Source organism: Pteropus medius, unplaced genomic scaffold (genome assembly GCF_902729225.1).
Source record: "Pteropus medius unplaced genomic scaffold, Ma_sr-lr_union100, whole genome shotgun sequence".
In the NCBI taxonomy this organism is placed as follows: Eukaryota; Metazoa; Chordata; class Mammalia; order Chiroptera; family Pteropodidae; genus Pteropus; species Pteropus medius.
In genome coordinates, this window is record NW_024343159.1 from 59486 (window position 1) to 71579 (window position 12094).

The following is a 12094-nucleotide window of genomic DNA, read 5'->3' on the forward strand; positions in this document are numbered from 1 at the left end:
CCTATTCTCAGTGTGGACAGAAAGGCTAGGAACTGGAGGAAAATGATCAAGGGTCCCACGAGCCAAAGCAGAAGAGAACTGTTGAGATGGAGGAAATTCACCAGTACGAAACATAGATCAAGAAGGGCAAGAACTGAGAAAGGCATTAATATTCACCCACTGGCGACTCTGAGGACATTTCAGTGGAGTGCTGAGTACAAAAACCAGTTCAGAAGTTTTAAAAACAGACTGAGGAAAAGGATTGAACAACAGATGACGTTTAAACGTCATGAATGCTGGAAGAAAAACAGAACGCTAGACGGAAATGGGCAGTAAATTACAGGCTTTCCAGATTTTATGCTGTAGGTTAACTCACTATTGTCACCCTAAGTGTCCATCTGCCTGGCCTGGCCCATCAATATTTCTTTTCCCTCCATAATTCTACTTTCCGGGGGCGTTCTAGAGAGAAATGTATTTGAACGTGTAAGCTACTGCCTTATCCTCCCAGTTACTCTTTTAAACGTGTTTTATTTACACAGTTTAGTTTTCTAGCCCTATCAGGCATCAAAAGTGTCAACACTTAGATATCATTATAAACCAAAACGACATTTTCAACCAATTGTAGTAATTGTAATGGATTTGCACTATGCTGCACGATCCTGTCCCCAGTACCTCCTATAACCAGGGACACAACACTCCGAAACGGCTGCCCAGGGTTAGGGTGTTCATCAGGGACACGGCGTCACAGTGGTCAGCAGCACGGGCTCGAGGATCAGGATGTGCAGGTTAGAATCTCTGCTCTAACGTGTACCGGCTGTGTAATCTTGGTTAACTCATTCCACTCCCTGAGCCTCAGCTTTCTCACCTATAAAAGGGGGAATATAATCATATTGATCACAGCATGAGAAAGAATTAACACAGGGTTTGGCACACAGTAAGTGCTCAATAAACATCAGCCATTATTATCTAGAGCCTCAGAACCACGAGCAGCGCTAACTGCTCTCTATGGGAATCGAGCACCATGTTCCAGCACGGCCACCTTGCTCAAGGCAGACACCCTCTGACACCTAAGAGGCCTTTCCTGCGACGATGCTGGATGGCAGGAGTTACGGAACTGTTTTGTCATTCCGAGTGCAAACACGGGAAGCTGAGGATGGTAGAAGGCAGCACTGGTGAACAGTTCATCAAATTAAGAGCATAAAAATGGAACCTGCAGGGTAAAGGAACTTCGTGCATGTCACTGTTAGCTCAAAATCAGGTCACACAGACCGATCAACAATATTCTAATGCTGAAAGTGAGAACTGGAGACCAAAAATGGGCTTCTACTCACACCCCTAAAGGAACAATAGCCTTCTCCACCACGTCACCCTCCCTGGCCATTTCCGAGGCTGCCCTTTCAAGTGAGTCTTTCTTCCCTTCCGCCAAGTCAAACACTGGGCTGGCTGCGCGCTGCTCTGAGCAAAGAGATGTTAGCTGGGACATCTACAGTCATTTTAGTGTGTTGCTCTGCTAAGAGCTTCCATTGAGATAGAAAACAAATTACAGAAGTCTAAACTATATGGGACTGAGTGTGTGTACACACGCGTCCTCCCTCTGACAATGCGCCCATCCTATGTAACATCTGCACTCAAGAAGCATGGCCTCAGAATCTCACAGAGGGTAAAGGCACAACTGACACAGAGAGCAAAGGTCTAGACACAACCAGATTTCTCACTTTCCAGTTACTTGAAGTTTCAAGTATGAGAGAATTAGGGATGGTAACATATGAGCCAAAAGGAGAAGAGCAGGGAGAAGCAAAAGGAAGAATAAGAAAACGAAGGACAACGAAAAGCGCTGTTTTGAAAAGTTAACCAGGAAACCAGGATGACAAATGACAGGTGGGACCAGCGACTCGCTGAGACAGGTGTCGGCAGCCTTGACGACGGTGGTGGTGAAGGGATGTTAAAGGGAAGGGACTTATGATCCCAAAGGTGACCTTTATGGTGTAAGGTTTCATGACTGATTTTGAAGAACATTGTTTAGGGAACTTGCGTGCTAAGGGCTATCCCTGCTCAGAGCGGTCACTGAGTGGTTACGTGCTGCTCCTGGGTTTTCACCCGAACGGACACCCTATTCTCCTGAACAGGTGCAGTGGAATCGGTGCCAGCTGTGACAGATGACTTTGTAAATGGCCAAAAGTGACTCAACTCCAAATCGAGTGAATAAGTGGGTAACCAAACGGCCAAAAATGAGATGTGAATCGAGAGAAACACCGTGTTTCTTGCATGGTTTATCAAAAGGGGATTTGAGAGCGTTCAGAACATCTGGAGCAGCGACAGGTCTACTGGCCTTTAAATCACAACCGCCCCATCGAAGGGCCAACCCACACCTGGATGCTAAGTTCTCCTGTCCCTTTAAACCAGCCTCACTACTCCACGTAAAGTCCCTTGGCAGCAAGCCACAAGCCTCAAAGATGAAACACAGCGCCTGGTGACGGTGGGCTGGGAGTTGTCTCTGCTGCACTACAGGATTCAGAAGCGAGGAACCGTGGGCTGAAGCGCTCAAGAGGCAGCCACTGTAGACATGTATAGCTAATGGTGACACCAAAAGAGAATGACGAGTGAGGTGCAGAGGCCACAGAAGGAGGGGGTCCAGGGTCATGACAAGAGTGACAGACCACCTGGTCAGGAACCAGAGAGCAGTACTGTGATGGGCCGACAGGGACAAGTGTACGTTCTCTGTGGGGACTTAACTCTTCTTCAAGTCCCTGTCTCCTTCCTCCCATGTGATGCCACACGTAGCAGAGTGTGAACACGTACTTGCATCACAGCGTACAGCAGGACGGTGAAGAGGAGAGCCAAAGTCACCAAAAGGTACAACCATCCACGCCCAAGGGCAGCGGGCTAACCTCCCCTCCCCTCGCTCTCTGCACATGCCCACAACCACCACTAACGCATCCACGTCTTTAGCTAACGTGGGCACTGGGGCCGGGTGTGCTGAAGGGTACGTATGGGTGTCAATGACTCCGTGGGGCCAAAGTGACATGCGAAGAAAAATGCTGTTAAAAATGTAGCATTCCAAGTCTACGTGGGGATACGGCTCTCCAGTATCGGGAACCTCAGAATAAAATAAAATGCACACTGAAGCATAAATCCATTAACTGTCTGCAAAAACTGCTATAGAACTGGGATCTCAGAGAGCTACACGCAAACGTAAATCTCACACAGAGGCTGCTTCGATCAGGTTAGCCGCATGACTGCAACTTCAGGGTTATGAGTAAACGGAGAAGGGGATACAGGAGATGGGACGAGGCAGAGGAACCAGGAGCCGCCTCTCTCAAACCTACAGCTACTCACCCAAAAGACAGAGCTAAGTGCCTCGCACTCCAGCAAGTAACCCGCTCTACTGCTACTTTAAGCTTCTACAGGAGACACTGGGCCTTCGGAGCTCCACTCCATCAGGACCTCCAAAGACAGTCACACTAACCCACCTGCATCAAGGCACTGGCGCAAACACTGAACGGCTGTCCTAACTCCGCCACCGATTCTGATCCTCCGGAAGGCTGCGCTGAGGACAAACTTCCTGCGCTTTCAGTACCCTGAAAGCCCTCTCACGTGCGTGTGGTTTCTCTAAGGCTGAACAATGCCCACACTACGACCCGAGTTTCTTCCTAGACGCCTATGGATTCAGACTTTTCTCCACTGTGGATTCTCTGATGTCGAATGAGACTCGACCTCTGAATGAAGGCCTTCCCACACTCACTGCACTGATAAGGCTTCTCCCCTGTGTGAATTCTCAGGTGCTGAATGAGGCCCGTGTTCCCATTGAAAGCTTTCCCACACTCTTTACATTTATAGGGTCTTTCTCCGGTATGGATTCTCTGGTGTTCAATCAGGCCGGACTTCTGACTGAAGGCCCTCCCACATTCGTTGCACTTGTAGGGTTTCTCCCCAGTGTGGCTTCTCTGATGGCCAATGAGATGTGAGCTCCGCCTGAAGGTTTTCCCACACTCATCACACTCATAGGGCTTCTCCCCAGTGTGGATTCTCTGATGTCCAATGAGGTGCGAGCTATGACTGAAGGCTTTCCCACACTCATTACACTCGTAAGGTCTCTCCCCACTGTGGATCCTCTGGTGCAGGATCAGGCCGGCACTCTGGCTGAAGGCCTTCCCGCACTGACTGCATTGGTACGGCTTCTCCCCAGTGTGGATTCTCTGGTGCAGGATCAGGCCTGTGTTCTGGCTGAAGGCTTTGCCACACTCCTTACAGTGATAGCGTTTTACTTTGTTGTGGATGTCCTGATGGGAGAGAAGGGCTGACCTGTAACTGAAGGCTTTCCCACACACGTTACACTGATAGGGCTTCTCCCCAGTGTGGATTCTCCAATGGCGAACAAGGCCTGAGCTCTGAGCAAAGCTCTTCCCACATTCGTCACACTTATGTCGTCTCTCCTGGGTGGGATTTCCCCGCTGCCTCTCTAATCTGCCCAGAAGGTCTCGAGCTTCTCCATGCTCAAGACCCCCGATAGCATCCCCGTTGCACTTGGCAGCCGTCTCTCCATGTGGGTGGGCTCCGGCAGGTATTACCTGTTTCGAAGCTAATTCCCTGTTCTCATTCCTGGTCTCACCACCTGAAATAAAAATGTAACAAACGTTAAGCCAATGTCACTTCCTGTCCTTTATGTTAGGAGAAAAGAACTGAAGATCAAAGGAAAATGCACATGGAACAGCTACGCGTAAATGCAGAGCTTCCGTCTCCAAAATGCCTTCGTAAAACGGGGAGGCAGGAGCAGAGGCAGACTCAAGCCCACAGGCCAACAGGGGCACAAGTTGGTGGAGGGGAAACTAAGCTAGGGGAGGGATCGACGGAGAGAAGTGGAAGGGGTACAGAACCAGTATAAGACCCAACGAGTGCGACGAAAATGGAAAAAAGCACCAAAGAGTCGCTGAGAGGGAGGGGCATAACGGCCCTAAGGGAGGGACATCCACGCAAAGATCTTCCAGGGCCTGGGAGCAGAGTGAACTCAGAAAACACTAAAGGATTTCAACGTCCGACTGGCACACAAACCAATATCCAGTTACGAATGTAAGGTGAGTGAGGCCTAGCCTGGAAAATCACTTTCATTTCAGACCTCAAGAAGTCTCAATGCTGTATCTCTCTCTTGGATCCTAAGTTCAAACTCGACTATGTCTTTCAGGAAGCTCACAGCCAAGTGCACATAAAAACAAACAAAAAACCGTAACTGACAGTAATCAGAGCTCTCCTTACCCAGGGAGAACGTGCTCCTGTAATTCTCTGGCCTGTTATCTCCACTCAGATCCTTCTGGGATGGATCGAGAAGCCACTCTTCTCGAATCAGGGACACGGCCATGTCTTCGATTTTCTCCAGAGTCTGAAACAAAACAAGATCCCCATTTGGAGATGGACGAGGACTGTCGCACAGCTCAAACACAGTGTCAGAGAGACCCACTGAGAGAGAGTCAAAAGCTGGGACCATACTGTGTGAAGGGATCTAAAGAGCTGGGAGGAGGAAAATGCACCAGGTTTACTGAGGGAGAAGGGGGAATCAAGGACCAATCTGTCTCTGTTCAAAAAGATTTGGGGTAAGTTCTTGGTTGAGCACCACAGACACTACCTAGGACAGCCACGGGGTTCAGTGGGAAGGAACACAGCTCACCTGGAAGCCCGCTGTTAGAAGTGTAGCTGTCACCTGGTCTCCGGGACTTCCTTTCTGGGAAGCAGTGGGACTCTGAGAAGCAGATCCGGCTGAGAGAGAAGAGGGAGCCGTGAATGAGGTCAGTGAATGAGATCAGCCTTGACCCATCTGTCCATTAGCAGGTATGCACGCTAGAGATTTACATATGAAAAGCTGGTATCCTGGGCTCTGGGCCCACACAGAACACCTGCACTTTGATGTCCCACTCAGCCTGAAGTTACACGTCAAAAAGACAAGGTGCACTCCTTCCCTAACAGGAACGGTTTCACAATTTCTTCTCCACCACCAAAGCCCAATACGAACCCCGTGCTTGTTACAGTGTTTCTTCAGGTGGCCGTCTCTGGGCAACTGAAAATGAAGACCTAACTCAATCCAACTCTACTAAGTCTATAACCTTTCCGAAACGTCTTCCAGAATGGCCAGTATCCACTTCATGGAGATATCGGACAGCGCAATACCAGAATCGGGCAACGGGTCTTAGAACTTTAGACAAGAATTGTATTAATAATTGAACATGTTTCTATGCGTCTTCGGAACTATTAAAAATTTACTTCTACTGAACTACTATAAACTGCATAAATAAAAAAAATAAGAAATGCAGAGCAAGTGAGAGATGAGACTAGAACATCTCATTCTGTAGTAAAGCAAGTTCTTAAAAAATGATGGGAAGATGTCAAAAGGACACAAGAGCCAGACTGAAGGGGCCTTCTCTGGTGAGGCAGCAAAATGAAGATGATAACAGAATATTTATGGGATAAAATATGAATATGTGAGTCCCTACGATAATAAAATAAAATGGGGAGAAAGGAACCCTCTCCATTATGATAAACAAATAAATGTAGAAGGAATGATAGAAAACTTATTTCTAACTATCACGGTGATCACTTGAAGATCAGTGAATGCTAGTCTGACGAGGCCCAGGATATTTACACAGACTCCAGAGAATCTCCCCACAAATTACTTATTAATTACAAAGAAAAAAATAGTAACTTTTTAATAATTAACCCAGCAAGAATAACCTTAACCAAGTCATCAAAGATACCAGCACCAACAGCAGGACAAATTCCCACTGGAGCCCTGAGAAGGACACACCACCGCTTCTGGGGGTTCCTGTCAAATACACGGCTTGAATCTAAATGTGAAGAAACATCACAGAAGCCCAAATTGCAGCCACTTTACAAAATAACTGACCCGCACTCTTCAAAAATATCAAGATCACGAAAGCAAAGAAAGGCTGAGGAACTATTCCAAATTAAAGACTAAAAGGACGGGACAAATGATGGCCAGCTGTCATCTTGGACCGGACTCTGGAAGAACAGTCACTGTTGGAACAACTGGCAAAACATGAACACGAAGCATGGACGAGATCAGTATCGCATCAGCGATACATCTGACTGACGGAAAACGCCCTGTCTGAGGAAATACATACTGAATTATTTACAAATAAAGTGGCATAAAGATACCAGCAAAACCTCAAAAAACGCCTTGTTGGAAATACACCGGGGTAACAAAATTGCGTGAATACATAAAAACCCCCAAAGTCTTTGACTTGTTCATGAGTTAGCCCTGGGACTGACAGTCTGTCCGAGATCGACGTTTAAAGCGAGCCTCACGCCTGGTCGGTAAGGACGGCTTCTCCAGGAGCCTGACAGGTGTGTGTGGGGGGGACCTCCCCTCCTCTGCGCTCTCCCCGCCCCCGGGATGCGTGGCTCCTCACCGCTCTCCCGCGGCCCCGGGAGCACCGTGGGTGTGTGCTGGGCGGCCACAGGCTGGGGCTGAGCATCCGCAGGCTCCGGCGCGGGCTCTGAGGGCAGCCTCTCCTCCCAGAGGACCCTGTGTCCAAGTGCGCCAGCTGGGACCTGGAAACACAGGACAGCTGCGTTACGGAAACCCCTCTGAGAAATGCGGTGAGCGCCGTGAGGGACCGAGAGCACATCTCCAGGGACACGCGCTTGGGAAGGGGAGCGGCCGACCCCGGTTGCTTCCTCGAGCCGTCAGGGACACGAGGTGCTGACCTGCGCTGTGGCTGAAGGAGGGAGCTGCGGGCGCCGCCCCACCCTGCCCGGCACCAGTGATCTCGCTCCCCAGGCAGGCGAAGGACGGGGGCAGCAAACAGAGCAGCGCGATTCAGTGGCAACACTTTTGATAAGGACCTAGGAAACCTGAGCTGTGGTTTCAGACCTGCCTCTCGTATCCGGGTGCCCCTGAGAAAGTCAGTTAAACCCCCCAAGCACCAGTTTGCCATCTGGCAAACAGGAACAGTAACACGGTGCAGGGATGTACGAGGATAAAAGAGGATTTATAGCCCCTAAAAGCAAAGAGCTCTACAAACACGAGCCCTGCGCCCCTGCAACCACAACAGAAACGCGGGCTCGGGGCTCGGTGCCCACGGCGGTGCCCACAGCGCCCCGCCCGGCTCCCCGGGCTCCCCGGCCCGGCACGCACACCTCCGCCCACTTACCGGCCGTCCCAGTATGTCGATCTGCCTCTCCACGTCCTCCAGCAGGGTCACCACCTCCTCACCGTCCTCCAGCTGATGCTCCTTCACCAAGACCTGCAGCTCCGTGGGCAGGATGGCCAGGAACTGCTCCAGCACCAGCAGCTCCAGGATCTGCTCCTTGCTGTGCAAGTCAGGCCGCAGCCACTGGTGGCAGAGCGCCCGGAGCTGGATCAGCGCCTCGCGGGGCCCCCGTGTCTCCTGGTAGCATAGCTTCCTGAAGCGCAGGCGGAACAGCTCTTGGCCGGGGGGACGCTTTTCATGCAGACTTGAGTCCTGGTTCCAGCCATGGTCTTCCTCCACCTTGACAATGACAAGGTCCTCCTCGGGAGCCCGGTCAGCTGGGGATCGGGCCAAACACCGTCTTGGTTCTGCAGCCATATGGGGCCGGAGACGCTCGGGGGACTCGTCCCCAACTCCTGCGTTCTTTTAGGAGAGCCTCCCCTTTGAGGGCACTTCCTTAGGAAGAGGAAACAACAGAGTCAGGGGAGCTGACGGCCACAGTGAGTCACTGACACGTCTCGACAGGCTCCCGACCTCAGTCAGTTAAGAGATCCTTTCTGCTCTTTCAGAATTAGCTCCTTGCCCCTTAGCCTTCTGTCATGCCAACCTACCTCCCTTCTGCTTTCTCTCCTTGGAGATGGGGAACGTGGGTAAACAAAGTCAAGAAACCAGGTAGACTGTGTCCTTTTGAAATTCTGCATTTAACCTTGGCTGCCCTCAGTGCTGCTGACTTAACTTCGTTCAGTGTCTGCTACACCAGCTGCACTGTTCCTACGCACTTCAGCTCGTAACCAGTCCCTCAGCGGATGAGACTAATCTAGCTCAAGAGACTGTTTGTGGCAATGACCTTTTCCTGAAGCAGGGCAGTTGAATCCCATGTTCGTATGCCATTACAGCACTGCAGACAACAGACAGGATAAAACGTAACGGAAGGCAGGACCGCAGGAACGGAGAACGGGACCAAAGGCAGCACGTCCAAGAGCAGCTGGCAAGAGACGCCAAAATCGAGATAAAGCCGCAAACCACAGTCCACAAAGAGACAGAGGCAAGTGCTTAAAAAGAAAATCAGACACGCATAGTTTCTGACGTGACTCCTCAGAGCAGTGCCTCTGCCTTTCAGGGAGTTAGGGGAGAGGGTGGAAGGAGGGTGGTCTGTAGTCTCTACAATCTAATAAAAACACAGAAAGAAGCCCTTGGGCACAAAAGTTTAAGTTCAATTTCAGTAGAGTTCACAGACCTACACCCACCCAAGAATTCCAGGAAGATAAGAGCCTCTACTTAAACAGTATGGAGAGAAAAGGAAAAGAACTCGAAAATTACCTTTGATTAGACAAGGCCGGGAACAACAGTTTGGGGAGTAAACTACAGGTAGGAAGAATCAAGGAGCAAGAGATCAGTCTGAATGATGATTAACATCAGACGATTTAATTCACGGGTGATGACGTCACAGAGAAGAGGCGGGATTTCCTGGGATAGTGAGATTGGAGGGAAGAGTGAATCTGGCCAAGAGGTCGAGATTTTGCGGAGCGTTTGAGATAAGGGGTAATCGGTTTTGTCTTAAACAGACAAGATTTACATCCACGGTTTTTAAATATTTTTAAAATCAATTAAAATTGATTAAAATCTTAAATCGTCTTAAAATAGCTACTTATAGTTTAAAAACTTAAAAGCTCATTACCACGGGACATGTGTTCTGAGCTCTAATCGTTTAGAATGTGATGCTGCACGGCCAGTCTTGCCACATCTTCTTATGAATTTCCTTAAAGCCCAGGCTCATCTTTAACTGCCGAACTGGCCACCTTCCGTCTTAAAATCAGCCCTCCTCAATACTAGCTATAAAACACTTCCATGTCAAGAGCACATCATTCAAAAACTTTATTGGTGGTACATTAAAATGTTACATTAAGTAATATACTATATTACATAATACTACTAAACAAAGCCTCAATAGCAAAACTTTGATGGAAGTGATGTAATTATCAGGTTTGTTCTCATGTCATACCAAATCAGCAAACAAGTCTCGTCCATTCTCCAACTTGACTATTCTTTCTAGTAGCTAATTTTCCATTTTTTGGTCTCTTTCCTCTCCAGTCGCACAGTTTTTTGACCATTATGGCCTATAACTAACCAAGCACAAAGATATGTACTATAAAGTCAAGTCACAACCTACCTTCCTCTCAAACAATTCTGTGTATACACATATACGTTGGGTGGGTAAAAACCTTTGGACAAAGGCTGCTTCTTACATTGTCTTGCAAAAACACCCAGTCAAGTTTACTGACTTAGGAAGTTAAAACGGTCAATCTTGGAGGCTTTCTCTGGCCTCAAACACTGTAACACTTCAGTGAAATACTGAAGACACAACTCAGCTTTTAAGACCATTGTTTTTCAACGGATGAAGAAGAAATGTGTTCCTCTTGCATACTAGTTAAGTATAATCTGTGATGTTTGGGAACTGAAAATAAAACAAAACAAGAAAGATATTTTCCAGGTTTTAAGCATCAAGAAAAGGTAGGTGAAGCCAATACTGTGCTTTAGTTATCTCAAGCTAAACGTTTTAACGTATATCACATTTTACAATTAACCACAACCGAAGTTGAAAACGTTTGCATTTTCCAAAATAATGGTTACTGCATAAACATAGTTATCTAATCAAAGGACAGAAGTATAGATTGCTCTTAGAGGCGGTAGTGGCAGTTGACGTTGCCTGGCAAAAATTACTGGCGCAGGACCCGAGTTCTGGAAACAGGACCCCTCCTACTGGGTCCCCAGACTTCTGCTTCAGTTCGCTTTAATAAGCTAAGTCAAGTGTTCTGAAGAGGGCTGAATTCTACATTACCCCGAAATGTTTCTTTTGTACAATTACTCAAGTCAACACACCACCATTTTATGAATGCGCTACAAAGAATAACCTAAAGGTAAAAATAGGTTTCCACGGTTAACTGGGGCTTCCAAAGGCAAAATAGATCTTTTTTTTAAAAAATGGGAATTTTACTGTGACGGAAATGCAAAACTGCTACGTCAAAACAATTCATATCGTGGAAACAGTCGTGTAGAGGATAGCGTGGGGGCGGTTCCTCATTTTAATACAAATAACAGCACGAGACCGTCAGTGATGAAGAAAACAAACCCCCATAAAAGGTTCCCTGGCAAAAACTGTGGGGACGCGAACGCGGCCTGCGCCGGCACCTCCGGGGCCCCGTGACCGTCCCAACGGCCCGGGCCGCCTCTCGGACCCCCGGGCCCGCGCAGCACTCACCGCGAGTTCAGGCGCCGCCCGGGCCGGGCCGGGAGGGGAGGCTGCCGGGGGCGACAGGACCGGGAGGCGGGGTGGGGAGAGAGGGCGGCGGAAGCTCCGCGCCGGCCAGGCCCCGCTGCTCCCCAGCTTCCAAACCGGCGGGGGCACAACGCCGGCCCCCGCGCATCTTGCCCCAAAGGCACTTCCGGCGGCGCTCTAGGAACCCGGCGGCCTGACGGCTCTATGGTCGGCGCCTCGGGCTCCTCCCGCGCCTGCGCGTCGCCGCGCCTGCGAGCGGGCGCCGGGCTCGCTCGGACTCGTCCCTCTGCACGTCCCTGTCCTTTTCATAAAAACATCCAGTTCTCCCGCAGACTGCACATTTCTCAGGAATTCCTGTTAATCATCGTTTACGGGTTTTTTTCCTTTTTAAACCCCTGTGGCACCTGGGAATAGTTCATTTAGGCCTTCCTAAAAAAAGAATTGTAATCGAACGTTATTTTCCAATCTACACGTATGTCCCACTGTTTCCTATCTTAATGAATTGCACTCGTTCACAAAACCTGCTTTTGCAGCCCCGCTTTTCACGCCCCGAATCTGGACCCAGTTTTAATACCGCCGAGTTCGGGAAACAAATCTGTATTCCCTCTTTATATACCCGTTGTATTAAAGTTTTAGCTTT

General features: G+C 49.1%; 1 protein-coding gene across 4 annotated transcripts; it reads right to left on the bottom strand.

Annotated features, from left to right (window-relative positions):
- Positions 1-2578: 2578 nt before the first annotated feature.
- On the bottom strand, positions 2579-11615 carry ZKSCAN8 (zinc finger with KRAB and SCAN domains 8). 4 transcript variants are annotated; one of them, XM_039867306.1, is made up of 6 exons: positions 11437-11615; positions 8139-8629; positions 7395-7536; positions 5639-5727; positions 5230-5353; positions 2579-4591 (listed from the first exon to the last, which is right to left on the bottom strand). In XM_039867306.1, exons 2-6 carry the CDS (start codon positions 8553-8555, stop codon positions 3630-3632), a joined length of 1734 nt encoding a protein of 577 aa, XP_039723240.1. In that variant the 5' UTR covers positions 8556-8629; positions 11437-11615; the 3' UTR covers positions 2579-3629. The 4 variants fall into 4 exon arrangements, with proteins under 4 accessions (XP_039723240.1, XP_039723239.1, XP_039723243.1 ...); XM_039867305.1 differs by having other exon boundaries at positions 8139-8633; XM_039867309.1 differs by lacking the exon at positions 11437-11615 and adding an exon at positions 11121-11404 and having other exon boundaries at positions 8139-8633.
- Between the last annotated feature and the right edge of the window lie 479 nt (positions 11616-12094).